The following is a 21,129-nucleotide window of genomic DNA, read 5'->3' as shown; positions in this document are numbered from 1 at the left end:
TCTGAGAGCATCCTCTTTAGTATTTTACTAACACAACTGTACATAGTTTCATTGCTTTACTGAAGCAGAACCGAGCAGCATAAGACCAAAAATTCCTGCAATGGAATAAAATTTTGTCTTTGTTTACCCACAGATTTTTTTAAAACCCTGGGAATAAAAGGCTATCATGGAGGCAAGATAGTATTCTTGGAGATCTTTTAAAATACTAGTTTTATTCTCTCTTGGACTATAAATAAGCTACTGTTGCAACAGACAAAATGATCTCCATGCTTTCAGTACGATTTTAGTGCATTACACAAAGGAGAAGAAAACCATTAGGAAGATTTCCCATGGCTGAGACCTCCAAAGTCACACATAGCCAGAACAAGAATGGATGGACGGGTGGATGTAATGGGGATGGAGTCCGAATTCCAGGCTCTACAGTTGGATTTACAGACATTTTCATTCAGAATGATAACAAACAAACAAACACAACAAACACTAAAATGCTCTTCTGTGCAAATACTCCCCTCTTGTATACCTGTTTTGTGCAGAAAAATTTCTGACTTCATCTCCTTTATCTGAATGTAATCCCCACCACCACCTTCCAGAGTTTTTAGGTGTACCCATGTCCCAGGGACAAACTGCTGGACCAGTGTGTCACCTCCCTCTAGTTTTGCAAGCTGCTGTTCTGGTGCAGAATGTCTGTGAAGCTACTAGATGAAGACGGAGAAGCTGTTAACTGCCACTTTTGTTAAGGGAAAGAAGAAAAAAATGAAAAAAAGAAAAAGAAAAATCATCTTCAAAAGGTGTAGGAGCCTGAGTGATAGCAAGTCATAAAAGGTGAACACTGACGCAAGCAAATGAGAAAAAGAAAGATGAGTAATTGCCTGGAATGGGAGTACTTAAGCAGCATGATACATGTGATAAAATTTTAGCAGGTCTTACACCAATCCTGATCATTATTTCTGAAAAGTCAAAGTTGGCAAGGAGCACCTTAAGAAGCTGCAAAAAAAAGCCAGTAAATTATAAAACAGAATTAGACTCATCCTAATTAGTACAACTAAATGCAGCCTTAGAGGATGACTGCACTGGAATACCTGGCTAAGAAAAAAAAAGCCACAAACATGAACAGTGGGATTCTGGAATTAAGATTGTTTTAATTGGTTGTGGCACCGCAGTTCTATGTTTGGAAACACATCATTTAATATTAAACGCGGTTTGCTTTTTATTACATAATATTCTAATATTAAAAAATGTGCGTTCTCTCCCTTAAATCAACCTGTTTGAAACCGATAGAGAGTACGTCTCTTTCTCAAGCACTACTGATTAGCAACTAGAATGTAAATCTGTGTAGTAATGTTTTTCCTACTCTAAAACACGTCAGGACAGGTTTTAGGCTTAAACACACAAAGTGTGGTGTTTAGGTTAAACTAAACATTCTGGAAATTACCTTGTTAGAGCAGGAGTAGCCATGCCAGCTTGCACCCCGATAGCCATAGGAATACCTCCACAGCGGATACTTCCCAGCTCTTCCGCCACTGCAATGTTATACGAGAAGTCCAAGCCCATGCCGCCATATTCTGGGGAAAAAACACATCTATCACTTGCATATTATATATTCGGTGGAAAAAACCAAATGAACACACTGATGTTATAAGCTGGCATAAGTGAGAAGAAAAAAAAGTATTGCTACTGCAAGGATTTGCCAACTGCAATTTTACTGCTAACTTTTAAATATTTGATTTTATCAGCTTTCATTTCAGAAAAGTGACATCACGCTACCCTTTACAAAACCTGAATTTAAAATTACATCTGCTCTAATTACCCATATGCACATCAGGTCACCCCGGACATGTTAAGCAGCATCATTACTTTTACCAGAAACAGCAACAAAAGCAAAGTGCTGCTCAGAATGGCATCAGTAGGAAAAGTCACTCTTTCTAACGGCAAGGACACATGAACAAATCATCGCAAAGTAAGACGTGCTTCTGTTTCTCCATGATAACCCCTCTCTGTGTGCTCTCATCCCTCACAGCACTCAAGTGGAACTCATCTTTCTCACACTGAGCGGTCAAGTCAGCACCAAACAAGACCGCATGCACATGGTGTCCACACGTGAAGTTGCCCCTGTAGCTCAAAAATCAACGTTAGACAGAAGCACAACACCAACTATGCATACTTCATATCCTGGCACCTGGTCGTCGCAGTCATTAAAGCTTTTTTCATTAACGCAAGGTTGATGGCCCAGGGCCCAGGGCGTTCTTCCTCCCTACATTCCATTCCACAAATTCAATTAAAGAGGATATTATTCTTCACCTCCTTCCTAAGCCCAGCACTGATAAACCCCCACACAGCGAAACACAGAAAAGTGTTGTGTTTCTATGATGGATGAGGTAATTTCTAACAGTATTAAATAGTTTTTATTCCAGAGGAAATATGGTGAGAAATAGCCTCCTGCTTGACATCGTTAGTTGACTGAGTAGTTGTGATTAGATAACGTTAGATAAGGAAGCATTTTCATCTTTTTACTCATTTGAAGACCAGCTAAGAAAATGTCAAATAAATAGATATAATCTCCTTACCCCCACACCCAATACGGGGCAGATGACCATCTTCCGTCCTCGCTTGCTCACATCAAGCACTATCTGAGCTCACCCCTCTACTGACCTTTGACATTTTCCAAAAACACCATTAATTATAAATCAAAACACCACACTGCATAAAAACAGAGGGTTTTGTATTCTATCATCTTTTTCCTAAACTCACAGAGACTGTCTGTGCTTTTTTTTTTTTTTCTACAGAGAGAAGGGAAAGCACAAATGGAATGGACTAAGTGCTAAGTCTAGTTTTCAAGTAACATTTCTCCTTAGGTCTGTCCAAATGGTCTGGATTGTCAGAATTACAAAATGGCTACTTTTCAACAATTTTATCTGAAAATAAAACATGTTTCTTAAAGACATAGACAACATTTAAATTCCTACTGGAAGCTGAAGCAGTACAGTCAAACGACAGTAATAGGGGAACATCTTTAGCATAATATATAATCCCAATGTAGTTTCCTCCTGAAACTACATGAAAACTTGTAACTGTGCACTACCCTCAGCACTGGAAAATGAGGGGTGGACTGGAAAACTTGGGTGTTATAAATTACATTTTAAATATGAAAACATTCAGCAAACAGGAAAAGCATCAGAGTAATAACAGATAACCTCAGTTTTGGTACTGCACAAATGCTTTCCACTTGATTTTTTTTTTTAATAGTCTGTCTCTTTATTGCCAAACTGCAGCTGTTATTAATTTTGTCTTTTGTTTTGCCTACCAAACATTTGCACTCCTGTCTGTTAATTACATTCACAAATCAAAACTTTAGTTTCATGATTTACCCAGAACAATTTCACCAGAGGAATGTTACGCACACAACCGACCCTAAGGGGGACCACTTTGTGCAAGTGTGCACCGTACATACATCCCTTGTTTATACCATAATTCATTATAAATAATGATATAATAGACTTAAGTTACTCTCATTTGAGAGCAGTTACTAAGTGGTACATTTTAAAAACAAAATGCTGTAAAAGAGCAGTTCTCAAAGTCATGATATTCAAGGATTTTCCTACCAGAGAGAAGAAAGAGAACAAAGCCTCAGATGCTGAGAAGCTGGAAGGGGAAGCCCTAGCAAAGAGATGGTGCACGCTCCAAATCCTTTTTAATCTGGGGATAGATAACACAAGAAACAGCCACAGCTGCAGACAGGCAGGAAGTCAGAAGCAAACTGTAGGAACCCTGTGGAGGAGGCAACACCGAACTTTGCGTTAGTTCTGCTCCAGAAGCCAAGCAGAAAAGGGTTTCATGGAGAAATGCAAGTGGTTTGATGGATGATTGTGGGGAACACCACTTTTGAAGCTGCTGTGGAAGGAAGGCAGGCACAATCCCTGCCACCCCGAATGTCGGCATATATCCATGCCACGATCACCAACACGGAGATGCCCAGCAGCACCCAGTTTCCTCCAGCACAAATTCACCTCAGACCAAGACAAAACCAACAGACCGTTCTCATTTCCACCTCCTGAAGTGATGCCAGTGAACATTTCACAGAAAGAGTGTTTAATTCTGTAAACATGATTTGTACTGTTGGTGTGCAGAAAGGTTGTGTTTGCCACTTCCATCAACAAAACGCCTCCTGCAAGTATCTGCCCAATGGTGTAATGCTACTAGGTTGATCTAATTTTCATTTGGAAAAGCAAACAGCATGCCCAACATAATTTTTGGTGGAAAAACAGTTAAAGGAACCAAGCCAATTTCAGATTTGATTGTTTTTGTTATATGCAAATATTCACATGTAAAACATTTCTAGGGTAAATATTTCATTTAACTTTAAATTGAGATGAGTGACATTGAGAGAATTGTTTGGATACATTTCCATTTTTATTTTGTGAGAAATATTGAAAGAACAAAGCAAAGCAAAGCCAAGCACAAAGTCTAATTCAAAACAGGTAGAAAAAGGCAGCTCCGCTATGTTCAAATTGTTGCTGTTCTGCTGACAATAGCACAACTTCCAGCTGTTAATCAGATTCATCTGCTATCTTGTCCATTGTTTGATTTCAGGTTCTTACACAAAGAAATTGAATTATAAAGCCCAAAGCAAGCACACGTGAACACACAAATAAAAATTCTGCACTGCAGCCTATGGGAGGGAGCTGCACTGGAGCAGGGGAGATGTATAGGGAGGAAGGAGCAGCAGACTGGGACTGGGGAGGACATAGAGGAGCTGGGATGAAGGACTGGAGCTGAGCTAGGGAAAAAGGGAGTGATGGGGGGTAAAGGTGTTATTTCAGTTTGTCTTCTTTTTCCTCACGACACAAATCCTTTTTAGCTGGCAATTAGTTGGACTAATTTTCCCCAAGCCAGGTCTGCTTCACCCATGGTGGTAACTGGCGAGCGATCTCCCTGTCCTCCTGTCAACACATGAGCCTTTCCTTCGGGTTTCCTCCTCTGTCCTGTTGAGGAGGGAGAAGGAGACAGTGGCTGGGTGGCCAAAGTGGACCCACCACACCATGGTCTGTATATTACCTTGTGCTCTTCTGCTAACCATCACCACACGTTATTTTAACCTGAGGAAAAAAAGCTCCTTATTTTATATCAAGCAGTTTATTTCTACACTGTGAAGATCGTAACACTTCCAGTGGAGTGGGAGCCCAAAAAATAGTGAGTTTAAATAAATGTGTTTTTTAAATGATACAGATATACATTCTTCCAGTAAATCTGATAATTTAGGGTATCAGGACCTATACATATGAATGTAGGCAGACAACAAAGATAATGTCCAAAAACACAAGTAAAAAAGCAGGAGTACCTGATCTTCAGCTGCACCACATGAAAAGAGAAACACTGCTGAGAAGATCAGCGGAGAAAGCAGTAAAAGGTGAAGAATGTCTAAGAAAAAGGACATACAAAAGCAAAGGAGAAGCTGAGGACTTCCACATGATCATTTTATTTTTGTGGAGACCAAAAGGTTTCTTGTCCCTTGTTCAGCTACAAGCTCCCTGTTCAAATATGACTCTGTTCAATGATGAAACAGGCTTGAAGGCTCTAGTCCAAATTTTGTAAGAGCTTACTAGTGTTTCTGTTTGGAAATTGCTTCTGAACCCCACCTAGTAGCTGCCAGTTAGACTGTACCTGAGGTGAAAAGGATCTATAAGTGAGTTGAATCAAGGAGAAATGGCGGGGGGGGGGGGGGGGGGGGGGGGGAATCTTCAGAGTGTTTTAAGAATGTGAGCAAGCCTGAAAAAGCAAGGATGAAAACACAGTACAGTCATATGGGTAGCTGGATCTTCACTGCCAATATAATTTGTTTGCTTACACAGGTTCCAAAGTTCACACAAGGTGTATCTATACCAAAGTGGATCATGCAGTATTATTTCTACTGTTGCCACCTACCTCAGTGCAAACAACCACCACCACCAGAAAAACACAACACATGCTCTTATTTCTAGCGACTAGAAAGACAAATAAAACATGAATAACCTCCCATCCTGAAGACAGGTCTGAGAGAATCCTACATCTGACACCAAGATGACAGAGTTAATTGCCAGTTTTCATCACAGCCTATGATTTTGAATCAACAAAAGAAAAACGTAAGTGTTCAAACCTTACTCACCTGTCACAAATATCGTTCAAAAATTTCAACTCCAGAATACTACGAAGAGCCCTGAGGTTACACAACTGCAAATGTAATCAGACACGACAGTATATAAATCCTACCGTAATTCCCTTCCTCTTCTTTACATAAAAGTAATTTAAAGAATTGCCAAAGGTGTGCACTGCATGGTGTTCAATTTCCCATGAACCCATCCTGAAAACTCTAGGCTGACCAAGACTGGAAGATACTTTTTGAGCCTTATTTGCTTCTGCTGGGTGTAGTGAATAAAACCTCTTATTTCATGTAACAGAAACACTGTGAATGCATTTCAGCTTTGTTGAGATTAACACACACATTTTTTGACTATTTCATCTGGATCAATCCATGGGGGAAAAAAAAAAAAAACATATAAAGAAACAAATAAAAAGCCTTGTATCAGATGCAAAGTTCCCCTTGGCAGATTAGCTTAGTCAGATGGGTCAAACTCCCTCAGTTTGATCAAAAAATTGTCCTAAAGGAGGACGGATTATGGTGCTTTCCAATTTTGTTTGGTGATCTACCACAAAGAGTACTTGATCTCTCACAGATGCTCACTAGTTTATCCAAAAAATCCAAGGCAGATAAGGACTTGGGAGCTAAAGTTTTAGTTGGTAATGTTAGTCTTGTGATCCAATATTGCTTGGAAAAGGAAAAAAAAAAAAAAAGATATGGACTGGCTGCTCATTCCTTTTCAAACACACATGGTTAGCAGCATCAGGACAGCCCCTGAGCCACTGACACTGCAAATTGTGTATTCCCACAACACTCATTAATGTGCAAGTCGTCCTTGCTGCCAATTCAGAAACCATATTCACTGAGATGGATAAGGTGATCAGATCTGTCTATTGCTGTTTTAGATAAGACAAAGCTACACTGGAAAATACAGTAGAAAATTTTCTCAGAGTGTAAATATAAGAAACCCCTTATATTAACAAGCAAACAGAACAAGCCACTGAGCAGGCTTGGGCCTAGCTGGCCTGGCCTGGGCCTAGGTAGGGGGTGTGAGCACATTTAAAGAGGGTACAAAGCCGTCTAGGACACTGCTTTGGAAAGCCAGAGCAATAGATTTTAAATCACTGCTTGACAGCTGCTGCACAAGCTAATGAGGATCTCCCTCACAAATTTATAAGCTTGCTTTATTTTCTAAATGGACATGCAGCAAGACTAACTGCTCTGTAAGCCAGCAATCATTTCTGCCTGTATCTTCAAACTCAGAAGGATACCAGAGCTCTCCAGAAATCACAAAAATCCACCCCAAATTGTATATAAACAACATTACAAGGAAGGAAAGGCTAAGCTGCAAAATACTGATGATATGAAACATGGCAACGCAAGGAACACCAACAGAGAGAGACAAAAAAGAAAATCCAAGATTGCATACTGTCCTAAACAACAGCTGTTGCATCACCTCTAACTCAGAGAAAAACTTGATGCAATCACTGCTCGGAGATTCCCCAGTCTTCTTCTGCCGACTTATAAGCTGATTATTTTTCCCTCTCAGCTCCAACCCGACACCAATTCCACAAAAGCCTACTTAAACCATCCTACTTTTTTTTAAGGTTAAAAAGTACAGATCTCAACTATTATATGTTTGAAAATGTCAGTACAACTAAACACCACAGCACGAAGAACATAGGAAATAAACACATGGACAAAAGAAATCAGGAGGTGAATCGGTTGAATACCACACTTCCTAAGCTTTGATGGCAAAGTCAAGCTACTTCTCATGGGGTTTCTATTTGGGCAAGCTCATAAACAAACCATAACCTTGGTTTCAAGAAAATATCACCTCTCTGCTGCTTGGGTCAGACAATCAGCAACTGCTGTCAAGCTCCTTGCACACGCCGAGCACATACACTGCTCCAACATGCTGTGTGTTTACCTAGTTTAAGCTGTGCTTGTGGATGCGAAGTTTAATTCTCTGAGTCAGGCTCATCCAGCAAGGAATATTGCTCCTCTCCAACTTGGAGGTTGACACCCTTCTGACAAACAGGCAAACGTTGCATCAACATCCTTTGACACTGTGCGTGTCCACTCCAGTCCGACTGACGCCACCGTGAATCAGCCCTCAGAGTCACTGAGATGTGCCTTCAGACTCGGTAACATACAGTAACGTACAGAAATTCAACATCCTGTAGGTGAATGGGTCAAAGAAATGGGAACAGATTTAACAACAGACAGCACACAGACCCAAAGAACTCCAGTTCAAACCCAAAGGAGAGACAACGGGAGTGACAGGACTGAATACAAGTACATATGGTTGTAAGAAGTTTTTAGGTGCTTGATGAAAAGCTGTCAAGATCTGAAATCAAAAGAAACAGTACTCAGTTTTGTAGCAAACCCTCTGACCACAAAAGCAGACTAATTTACTTTCACTTCTTCAAGGCAGCAGGACACACGGCCAATTTTCTAAAGATCCAGAGCTCATTCTATATTCTACATAAATAATTAAACTGAAAAGCAATAATATATGAGCCAGGGATTAAACGGATTTACTAAATTTACTACTTATTAAAATTTCTATGCCAAGACTTAATACCAAGGTTGACTATTTAGCAGCTGAAAACTGTTTAACGTTCTTTCCTGCAAAAGCTTTTATTCAAATTCAAGCTGATAAATAGCTTGTTGGAAAGCTGTATTGGAAGACTTTAGCCAGTTAGCTCACAATGTCACATCCAAAGATTTTACTAGATCACAAGTTCCAAAACTTGCAGTCTCCACAGGGGGTTATAAACTGAGAATTAGAAGGAGGGCGGAGAAAAATTTGAGAAATGCTGTGGGTTTTTTTTCAAAAAAAAAAAAAAAAAACCTCTAGCAAAACAAGGCTTTAGAAATGTGTGTACTAATACAATAAAGTTCAGACATCCTCTGGAGCCAGCCTAGTAAGCAAAAGTTCAGCAGCTCAGGCCTCAAAACAGAAGTACACCGCGGAGACTTCCACAGGACTTCTACCAGCACAGGAGTACAGGACCAAGTGGTTTTCCAGTGACTGTCCCCCAAAGTCCTCAAGAAGCTGGATCAGTTATTGGAAAAAAAATAATCCCCTGCCATCCCAAATCATGTCACATTGTAGATCAACATACTTCTAGCACTGTAACTGCGAACAAATTATTAAAGAGCCATCTACAAACTATTGTGACAGGTATAAGCGTGCTTCACTGTCATTAAGTAATTTCCTCGTTTGCGAGTATTAACAGCCAAAATTCTCTTCAGCTGGCAACATCTTCATGCACAGGGGTGACACAAATGCAGCAGAGAGCAATGGAGAACCTGTTCCCTGCTTTGTTGAGTTTGTGAAATCTGATTGGATTTAAAATTGCTTTGAGCTAGCAAAAACAAAACAATACAAGAGCATCCTATTTCTGGGCAATAGGCTGTGGTTTGCTCTCTAAGACAAAAAGCCTGTCTTCATTTTATGAGGAAACATCACAAGTTTGACCTCAGACTGGAAAAAAAAATAAAAAAGTCAAAGAAAAATGACGAAGTTCGGATTTTTTTTTTTATAATGTGACGTATTCTTATTCCTCCTCACCCCCCCCAGTTTAGTTCTTATTTCTGCCTCTGACTTTGTGTACATCTTTTCTCTTATGACGTCAGACATGTTATATCATAAACTGGATCATCCCTCTCTGTTTGTAAAAATGCTAACACAACAGGATTCTAACCTGAACTTCAGTCTCCAACGTGAAAAATGCTACATCACTATTTCCTATTATTTACCTTGAAATTGGAGGGTGTATCTTATATGGAATACCGGCCACAAGTGCAAGGACTGCTGGTATAGTGCAGAGCATGCCAGAAATCAAGTTCTCCGTCCAAGACTGTTTTCTTCAGAACTTTCTACTCAAAATATTTTACTATTTCTATGAGCATTCCATAATCCTCTGTGCTATGCTCCAAAAAATTAACATTTATTCAGATTATTGATCTCTTTTTTAAATTTTTTACAACGGAAATAGAAAAGAGGTTTAGCCCAAGGCAATTAAAGACTATAGGAAAGTGCATTTGTGCTGCTGACTGTATAAGCTCTTGCAGCGAAAGTCAAACCTCTCCTAATCGTCAATACTATCTTTAAAACTTACAAATCATTCAGGAACTAGAACAGGGATGTTCATGCATTCAGCTGCCACTCAGGAGCTCCCAGAATGCCAGAGGATGGCTATTCACCTCTATCATTTTGCTTTTTTAAAAGTAACTACACAACAAATCATATCTTAAATCCGCATTCTTAAAATATCACTGTAGAGTAACAAAGCAATAAATGTATTCTTCAGGAAAACAATACCTTAAATATGTGGTCACATGGTAAACTTGCAAAGAAATTTGCAATTTTATTTTATTGCATATGCTGAATAATTCTGCTGAAATATATTAAAATCAAAACATATATTGCATTGTGTATACTCACAGGATGGCTCTAAAACTGAGATTTAAAGTATTCACATTCTAAAATAAAAGCAGCAAAGAGTTTACAAGCATGGAAAAAAAAAAAGTCCTTTTTCCCAGAAATTAGGAAATTATTGCAAGAGATATTTGAAAAACAGTCTCAGAAGTGATGCCAAATAACTGAGTTATCTTCATGGCTCAATGATCTTGCCAACAACACACCTTCCCTTCACATCAGAAGACAATTACCACTGAGGCTGCAGCCTTCTCCTCCTCCTGAGAAGACAAATGCTCTGGAGCCATCCCTCAGCTCTCCCACACATCCACAAGCAGATGGAAACCGGCATGGATGGAGAAGGGAAAGGTAGCTTTTCATGAAGGAAAATGCACTTGTCAAGACTACATATTATTATTATTTTTTAAAGTTTGTGTTGTACCATGCACTTTCCATTAGATTCATCTAATTGCAAACAATTTTAAAAACATGATAGGTTTGGCAACCATCCATCAGATACCAAGAACTGATTACAATGTTGTGTGTACTGTTTCTAAATAAGTCAGTGAAACATCTGAAATAAAAAACTTCAGTGAATTTATCGGTACATAGGTGTAAGCATCTCCAGAAACAGAACACGCAATTATAAAATTATGTTAATACATTAAGGCTTCTTGGCATGAGAGGTACATCTCTTTCCATCTTGGAAGATCTCCATGCCAAAATTTTTGGAGGCGCTCTTTTAGAAACATATCCAATGGCCTCACAAATATTTGCCTGATTTTTCAAATGTCTCCAGCCAGCCAGCTTTAACACAACAGGCTTCTGTAGCCTGGAGACCCCGCTGAGCAGAACAGGGCTGTAACAGAGTGAGCCGAGCGGGATTTTGTTACCGCATTTTTATTGCCGCATTTTAGCACGGTTGCACAGCTCACTGCGTAGCCACTGAGGTTGCTGATGCAGTCTTTGCTTTCCATGCCCATGGCCTCCTAGCCACTATTTCTGTCAAAAAAAAAAAAGAAAAAAGTATTTTCCTTGTAAACCAAATCTCCAAAAAGCTGGTGATAAGCTTTCAGGTATTTCAGAGACACCGTAGTTACGTGCTGGGCTGAACTGATGTGCAGGGAGGCCACTGCTGCTGGACCTTCCAACGTGGCATCAAGCTGAGGTGCTAGGATGGCCGCATCGCTCGCTCTACCCTGTCACTTGGTTGAAGCCACAGATGCCCAGACGGCTGTGCTGGATTGTCTCCAGCTCACAGGCACGTTTCCACAGAACTCTTATCTCACACCCACGGGGAAACCTTCAAAATCTCCGTACACCTTTAGCCTGGTGGAGTCTAGACTGTCTTCATAAACTGCCCAAGAGCCGTATCAAGTTGCTTGAATCTGTGAAGCAGCTTTTTCAGCAGCATTAGCATAATAAAATCCAGAGCTAGGTGCAAAAGCAGCAACATGATACATAAGCAGCCACAGGTTTTAATCGGTAATCCACTCTGAAGCTTCTGCCATGTCCTAGATGGAATTATAACAAATGCATTAAAACTCGTAAGCCTCACAATATTGAGCACACTGCACCAGTATCACGTTTTCTCTCCTTTTACAGACTACAACTATTTGCTAATTCATTATGCTTAACAAAAAGCCAGTTTACAGCTTTTCTCAGCATTAGGTACTCTCAAATTGAGCAACGCTAAGTTAAACAGTGAGCAAAGAAGCAGTGGTTGTGCCTCCTTCCTCTCAACTACATCGTTATACTGAACCACGAAGAATGAGAAAGCCCACACCAAAACCATCAATTTACACTCAGCTCTCACTCCACATTTAAAATAGTTGAGGAAAGAACAAAAACACTGTTCTTTGAATACTGAATGGCCTCAAAATTAGCGGTAAGGTTTGAGACCATGCTATACTTCACTGAAACAATAAAAAATTACATGAACTATTCCTCAAATGTAAAGCTGAAGCTCTCTTCCCATTCAAAATAAATAAATAAATAAATACGGCTTTTTTTCTTTCCTTTCTCAAAAAGATCAAAGTAACACCTAGGCTACAGCCTCAGCACTTCAAGTCAGGGGACATAAAACAAGTCAAACAAGAATTATCTCATCTTCTTACTTCAGAAAATCAAGATACAAAAACCAACCAACCAAGCAAACAAACAACAACAACAAAAAAACAGTGGCTCATTTCTTCTGTTCACATTTTTGCAAACATGGTAACTGTAATGACTAAGCTACAGATTTGCTCTGCTTTTCTTACAACATCAAGTATCAGCAAAGAGTCTTTTACTTCTTGTTTGAAATCCCTCTCACATTGTGTCTGTGCTTGATTTTAGAGTAGCTCTAAATTTCAGCATAACGTTGATAAAGGATGGACTAAACCGAGAAGTAATTAAAGCAAGACATGAAAAATGCACCAAATACAAACCTACCTAAAGAGCAGGCTAAAACACAGACCTTAGCAATTACACTCTCAAACCAAACAAAGCCACTATCCTCTGAGTTTTAGGGAGGTTTACACAAAAGAATTAGATCCGTTTCCTTATTGTGCAGATTATTCTTATGTGTTAGGAATATTGCCATAAAGAGAAAAAAAACCTAGCAAAACAAAACAAAACCAATAAAATAAATCCTAAACTGTTACCATTTTAGGGAAATTCCTGTGTTTTGGAGCTCTGCTGCTGCAGACTGAGGGTACCTTGTCTAATGTTTTACCACTAGAAAATGTCTCTCGCTTGCAATTTAATTGCAATTCACTCTGCAAGGTTTGGCTTGCTCTGATTTTGTGTTGGAGTGGTTGATACAGTTGGAGTCCTGCTTAATCCAGCCCTGCAACTTGAAAGGCTGTGTGCAGCCTGTCAGCTTCCAGAAAAATTAGCCTTAAGGCTTAATAACTTAGAGCAAATAATAACTAAAAACTGTATTATATAGGAATGAAGAACTTTAAGAAACTGGTTAATCTTATTAGAGATCAAGTATGGAAAAATCAAACATGACATCTTGACATAATTTTTATTTTTCTTCCAGTTGTTTTCCATCTCTCAGTGTGTCCTTCTATGCTGACTTCCCAGAGCTAGGATCAATTTTCAGACAAATCCTACCCTCTGGTTTGTGTTCCCCATGCTGACCTGGAATGAAACCTCTCCTAATTTTTCCCTTGTCAACAGCTTCCCCTCAGTGTAAACTCAGCTCGGGGCACTGTGCACCACCAACCCTGTTCCTTACGCAAGTGAACATTTCTCTTTATTTTTTTTTTAATCACACTTGGGATGCTTTTTGAATGCCCTACCAAGATGAATGGACATTGCTAATCTCATTGTTTTGATTATGAACACAGAAAAGATGGGGGAAAAAAACCACACCAAACAAATTCATCCAGATTTTACAGCTGGATCAGGAGCCCCCTCTCTTCATCCCGCCAGCAACGAAGAATGTGCAACAACAAGGTTATATAAAAACTAATCATACTGGAATTTTGTTATCCATAATGTTTCCCTGTTGACTCCCTTTTTTTTTTTTCTTTTTAATCTCATCTCTAGCTGAGGCCAACAAGAGCCCAGCGCTGTGCTCTGCTGAGCGAGAAGCCTTTGGCTCCCCACGCTGCCTTGCTGTTGACGGTCAGGCTCCACCTTGGAAATGCAGGGTGCTACCGGTTATCAGGTCACTCCTGCTGAGAAACCCTGTTTGAACGAAAGGGACCAAACACCCATACCTCTTTTCCCTCATTTACACAACCACCTACCTTCATTTTTTCATCTCCTTGCATAAGAAGAGCAGCATTTTGCGTGCCTTTTAAATAAATGGCCCGTGAGGCAATAAATCCTTTGGAAGGTAATATACCATTGACCATCTTTTAAAACATCTTACTACTTAGAAAAAAAAAAAAAGGAAAAAAAAACACACAAAAAGACCTTAGTGATGATAGCATGATCCACAGAACTGATAAAAGGCATGGAAGTGGATGGCAAGGAAGGAGAAAGTAACTTAAGAAAAGGTACTTTTGCCTGCCATTTAAATTTTTGTGCAGGTTATGGTCTCTATGGCAAAGTAGATGCTGCAAATCCAACAGGAGTATAACGGGTAAGTCTCTTGATACAAGAATTACAGGATTTTGCCACAATATTGAAAAAGTCACATGCTCAAAAAAAAAACAACCGACCGAAAAAAACCCACCAACCTGAGCCTGGGAAGAATGTCATTAATTAAGGAAAACAATGGAGGATTCATTTCAGGGAAGTGCATGGGGAAGGAAGGCAGACAGATGGGTGGAGTGATGCTCTCCATTACAAAAAACAACAGAGAAGGAAGCGTCCTGCTTGTTGTATTTTATTTTTAAACCTAATTCAAAGAAGCAAGGGGTGGAAGGAAATATGAATCCTCATGGCTGACTTGGTATATGCTCTAACTGGAGATCCCTCTTGGTAAATAAAACCTTAAGCATGTATGAACCACTGCCCCTTCTGCAAGCAGAAGACAGCAGGCAGACAGGTTCAGACTCCTGGAGCAATGGTGACTGTCACACCGTTCTGCTTTCAGCAGTGCTGCCACTATTTCAGCCTAAGCATAATTTAACTCCCATTATTTCCCCATCCCTCACAGAATCACAACTGCCCGAATGCAACTGGACAAGTTAAGAAATAACTGTTACTAAAAAGTGGCAAATGACCCTACTTGGGTCTTTTAGATGACAGAATAGCAAAAGGCATGAGCAAAATCATACCAGTTTTTAGAACTTTTGGTGGTTGTTCCGTAAAGAGTACTTTAAAAGTCTTCCCATCCCGTATACTGTCTAACTTAATTGTGTCTGAACAAGCTGTCATAGAGGAGTTATGAGAAGACTGATGTTTCCTTCTTTATCTTTTTTTGCTTACAGTTGAGATTACTTTCTCATTAATGTTGTGATAAATGACTTCACATTTTCCACTATTTTCAACGATACCCTGAGATGGGTTTCTCTTACACAGAAACAGAACAAATTTTTAAAAAAACTGAAAGAGAAAAAAAAGAAAAGGAAAAAGTGAAAGAAAAAAAAGAGGACAAAGAGAAAAGAGAAAAAAATAATTTAAAGAAATTCACAAGAGATTTAACTGAGTATTTACACCTGAAGTTATATAAAGTTATATGAAGTTATATATGTAATTGAAATGTTTATCGCAAATAATTCAGTCATAAATTGACTTTCTGCCTGCCTGCTAATTGAGAACAGACTTCTAAATATGTATTTGAAATTGTTTAATAAACACCTTCTCTGAACAAATTTATGGAGAGTCTGAAGATAAACTGTCTGTTATTAGTAACAACCTAACATTCACTTTTCATTACTTACACTGTGACACTGTTCGCTGAAAAAAGACTTATTTGTATCTGTACGTACCAATAAAAAGATGCTTTTGCTGATGATTAAACAAAAACAGAGTTGAGGATGTGCAAATAAAGCCAAGGAACTCTACAGATATATTAAATGCAAAAGTAGTTTGTATATATTTAAGAATATTCATTTATTGAATTTTTACTTACATACTTCATATGTAAGCATTAACTATAGAATTGCCTGCTTTTACCGTTACTCACTGCCTTTCCTACACTAAGTTATGAAAACTGTATTTGAAATGACTCATTGCATTGTCATTATATTGTTATAACAAAGGCAGAACCTTTACAGTAATTTCTGAGTTTCATGGAAAAAATATGTAGAGAATTAATTTAAATGTCATCTAAAAAAAAAAAGGAAAGAAAAAAATCATAAAAAATTATAGAGCATCATAACCTAGAAAGCATCGCAGATAGTTGCACTACTGAGGACAAGCAGTCCTAGCAGAAGCCAAGACTCCAGAGTCACAAATTCAGCCCAGATCAGGCATGAGCACACATTGGGAAGTTAGTGCTCCACACCAGCTCCAAAAATGAATGGTGCTACCTACCTGATCTGGCCTGATACTTGCTGGTGGCGTCACTCCCTCGAATACTTGCCAACAAATGTATATCGGTATGTTACTTTCTGGTATCAGTGTGGTAGTTCTTGGTCATTCCTACCTAACCCCATGACCAATATAATGATTCGGAAGAAGGCAGATAATACATGATCCCGAAAATAGAAAAACTACGCCCTGAAATAAGACACGGATTTTCATCAGTAATTAACCATTTCATCAGTAATTAACCATTACAACAATCTTGCCACATAGCATGCCAACCATTCTTCTGTATAAACTCCAGTCTGGTGTCTTTTAAAGCATATACAGATACATACAATATCTCAACTGTCTTCCATTGCTTTTTACCCCTTTCTTCAGGGATATAACGTTTTCCAATGACTATCCAAGCATACAGAGAAATCTGCTGTCCTCACCAACTTTCTGCATTCATCTTGGAAGTGACCTACAGAGATCCAAAGGTCACAGGCCCAAATCTACTTCTCTAATTTACTCACAAGTATGGGATTTGATTATTGGATTACTGCACGGAACTTAATTACCCATATTAACATGAAGTTGGATGACATACTCAAGCAGTTCCCTAGTTGCCACTAAATTTGAATTAAAGAATCGAAGAAATTAAAGAATCCCATAAGCTCAAGAAGAGTGAGTCCCAACTGCCTATTTAATCTCCTGCCATTTAATACAGCTGGTATGTCACCAGCAGTTACAATTTTTGGCGAGTAAGTGACAGTCTCACAGTTTACACTGCTGGCAGTTTTTCTTCCTCTTTCCTAAAAGCCTCCCCCTTCCCCTGTTTATGCCTGACACACACACAGTAATCACAAGCCTCTTATCACTCCCTACCTCAGCTATTGAGCTCTGTAATTGCTCCTACAAATCAGCCCTTTGATTTTTCTTCCTTTCTTCCCTGAACTCATTTTAGTTTGCCATAAGCTTTCAGGCCAAGACATGCCCAAACAAGAGCTGCTATCCCAAATCCCTCTCAGTGTTGGTGAAATAGGATCCAGTTAATACAGTTGATTTTGGATTTGGGTCTGGAGCTGCAGATGAAAATTCTCTGAAACTCACGAAAGGTCAATTTCCTCTTTTTTGAGTTTTCACTACTAATTATGGTGATGACTCGCAGTACGCGTAGTAAAAAGCTGCAGACAGCAGCCTTGTAGCATAGAGAAAAATGAAAATAAAGAGGGGATGAAATACTGCTCTCACTTGCATAAAAGTTGGTGCTACTTACTGAACTTAGAGGTCTTTTGCTGGCAGAAGCAGTCCAGCACCACAGCAAAGTTATTCCAACAGTCAAAGAAGAACAGCTTTTGAAAATGTGTCTTTTGCTCATGGAAAGTGGTTTATAAAAAAAAAAGTTTGAAATCAAGATCACAAAGTACATAAGAGTATTAAAAAATGAACTTGGCTCTGGCAACATGTAAAAAAAAATCAGTTTTTTTTTTATTTGTGAAAAACTAAAGCATAAGAAATTAAGCTGACTAAGTTAAAAGACTGAAATCAGACCTAGGTTCTTTTTATTGCCACTAGAATGTAGCACGTGCCAGGAAAAGCACTCCTTTGTTTCTGTGCTCTTAATCACATGAAACACAGCCTTCCTAGTCAGTAATTTATACTATATTAACTACAGATAATAAACTACAAGACACCTCACTTAGGAGTATCCTCAATTGCTACTTAGCAATTGGAGCAGCTGATGCATGGAGATCCAATAACTGATTTTACTGCAAATAAACACTCATGCTGTTTCTTCTTCTGAATCCGAAACAGAAACTGCAGTCACCCTTTCTACTGTGGACTTGAGTCCTTCAGCCACCAGCTCCTGCAAGAAACATGAAAATAGCCACCCTTATTTCTGGAGACAGTTCTGCTTCCTCCGTTCTCTCCTGAGGTGGGGAAAACGTTTTGCTCTCTGGCAATGCCCCAGGGAAGAGGGGGAACGGTGAGCCAGGTGGGATTTGCACACCGTGCTGCAGCAGCACCTCCCATGCCCACAAATCCCACCTCTGAATGCTCGCTAAAGAGTAAGACTTCAGACTAACACCACATGAGAGAACCAACTATGCAGAAAAAAAAAAAAGAAAAAAACATAATTTTGGAAAACATATTTTTAAAAAATCATAATTTTACTTTTTATTCTTCTAAAAGTGAGAGATCTGAGCCTCCTCTTCACATCTTTTCCTGAGCCCACAAAGAGACTCAGGTGTATGCTCTTAATATAATGCTCTTTGAGATAGCATAGGAAATGCTCGCACAAAACTGCATGAATGATAGAGTATGAGTAAACTTCCTCACTGTAACCAAGCTGGCAAGTTCTCAATTTTCAATGACACATTTATTGCAAATTTACAGTAATGTCCAGCTGCCCAGCAGAGAGAATGCAAAATTCAAGAGCCTGTAATGCTTCACTGAAATTTCATGAGCTGATTAACTTCTTGAAGACAAACTTCTCCAACCAGTAGTATCTTCACTAGCCGAAGAAAAAGCACCCTGCTCCTGCAAGAAATAAGGCCTCCCCCCCAGATCATCCACACATGTAAAACCTATCAGAAAAGGGCATCAGGTAAAAAAAGATGATGTTTCACAAGCAATGTGATTGTCTTCCCCTTTCAAATTTACATTAAAATTAAAAATGTCCAATAATGCTTATTTAAAGCTTGGAAAACGTGTACAAGTGTCTTAACATAACATTGGGATACATATATACACGCACACATATATATATAAACCTGTCTCGCCACTGTGGCTCACGTTACAGAGAACATGACTGAGCACCACCACTGAGGCCTACCTCAGTTCTCCTTGTAGGACAAGCGCCAAGCCTGGCACCAAGGCTGTCATGGCACCCATATCTTCCCCTGTTGCAGATGCCAGCAAAGGGGTTCAGAGGAAGGTGGAGAGATTTGCCTGATTTTACTCAGACATACTTCAGCTTCGGCCTTGACCTGCAATGTCTCCACAAAGACTGACTTCCCACCGTTCCTCCATCTGCAGGCCTGCGTAATTACCAGTCGGTGCATTAGTCCAATTAGTTTCAAATTAAGCCTTTCAAAAACTCACGGAGAATTACAGCAACTAAGCCGTGATAATTAAATATTGAAGCAATAAGTGGAAATAAGTATCAGGAGAGGTTTTCTGTGCCCCGTTCCCACTGCATAGAGGGTTTAAGGGCATTTACTGGAACACATTAATTGGATCTGTGGGCTCCTGCTTGACCCTTAATTTTATTTTAACATATTTGGGCTTTGTAAAATATGTATAAATGTATTAATAATATGTAAAGCACAACTACTGAAAGTATCTTTATAAAAATTTCCTTAGGGGAAAAAAAAACAAAACCCACTAACCAGTGAAACCTTTTCTAAAATGTCAAAAAAGCATTGCTGCTGTGGAACCAACACAGAAGAAGCACATTTGACAATAATAACATACTGTCCCAAAGCAATATAGAAACACTGTATTAACAATGTGCACAATATACAGTAAAAAGCACTCCTCCAAAAATAACACACCAATTCTCCCAATAACCTGAATATATGCAATATTAGAGTAGCCCAAAAGCGCAGAGCGGTGAGTATATATGACGAAAAATGAATCAAACGGGTGATTTGACAGTGAGCAGTGAAACAATGAGGATAAAAACCGTCACTGAAAGTGGAAAGCGGGGATAAAATTTTTTTCCATAAATATTTATGGCATCGGTGATGATCATTACTATGCCTGGCAACACAGCAAAAGAATTAGATTGTACTATCCCCTGCCATCGTGAGATCCAGGTGCTGTGTTCCCACCAACCTGTGGGTATCCATCCACATACGCTCAGATACACACCAATACGCTCAAGAAAGCAGCTAAGACAGGTATCTGGCCAAGGGAGCAGGCAACTTCAGCTCACAACATCATGTCTCTCTCACTGGGGCATTTGTTCTCGCCTTGCTCCTCTCACCCATTAATGACTTCTTCGGACATTCAGGATCTGGTTATCCCTGGGACCTTGAATTAATCTGTTTAAGCTCGGTAACATCCAAAAGTATTAAAGGAAACTGAGCACTTAATAACATAAGAGCGTTTCTTAGGAAACCAAGGTGAAACACATCACAGCTTCCCGACAGCATTTTTTGGTGACCCACTCCCTTCCAAAGACCTTCTCCAGAGCTGGCACATGCAGACAGCTCCCTCAGCTACACAAGATATGCTTCCTGCTTTTTAACCCAGGACTCACTGAAGCAAACAAGGATGCTGCCTTTAAAACCACTGTGAGCAGGATTTGCCACCTGTCTCATCCTTCCCTTACTCTGCACTGTGGCCAGTGTGACCATTCAGGGAGAAAGACCCCCAGCAGCTAAGCACTTAGGGCAGTCCAACTAATTTAGTTACTTGCTTTAAGGCCGTTTGAAGTAGCTGAAGGCTTTGATAGCAGCCAGCAAGGAAAGATGTGCTAAGGAAGTCACCACAGAGGAAGCACAATGTTTATCACATCGCTTCCTTCTTGCGATCATGAAGTCAATTTTCAAGAAATTAAAATTGAAAATACATGCCCAGCTCTCACTGATGTTCAACAGGAAAATGACAATTTTCCTGCACTCGGGCCTCTGAGAGTTTATCTTGCCCAGAGATTATTTAAACAAAGGTGATATTAACCCCT

The 21,129-nt window shown here is 39.4% G+C and overlaps 1 protein-coding gene across 4 annotated transcripts in view; it reads right to left on the bottom strand.

Moving 5' to 3' along the window:
* LOC121066190 (probable acyl-CoA dehydrogenase 6) overlaps window positions 1-21,129 on the bottom strand; it is a 93,316-nt gene that overhangs the window by 38,795 nt on the left and 33,392 nt on the right. For 2 of the 4 annotated variants that reach the window (XR_005817564.1, XM_040549598.1), the window contains exon 3: window positions 1,433-1,562. Coding sequence is in view for 3 of the 4 variants with exons in the window: in XM_040549598.1 (XP_040405532.1) it covers window positions 1,433-1,562 (130 nt within the window). In the remaining variant the exon portion in view is untranslated. Of the gene's footprint in view, window positions 1-1,432; window positions 1,563-3,599; window positions 3,678-6,006; window positions 6,193-21,129 lie in introns of those variants that run through there. The other 2 variants (XM_040549599.1, XM_040549600.1) reach the window with 2 other exon arrangements.

Source organism: Cygnus olor, chromosome 2, assembly GCF_009769625.2.
Source record: "Cygnus olor isolate bCygOlo1 chromosome 2, bCygOlo1.pri.v2, whole genome shotgun sequence".
NCBI classification, from domain to species: domain Eukaryota; kingdom Metazoa; phylum Chordata; class Aves; order Anseriformes; family Anatidae; genus Cygnus; species Cygnus olor.
The sequence above is the reverse complement of the archived record's forward strand: the minus strand, read 5'-3'. Positions and strand labels throughout refer to the sequence as shown.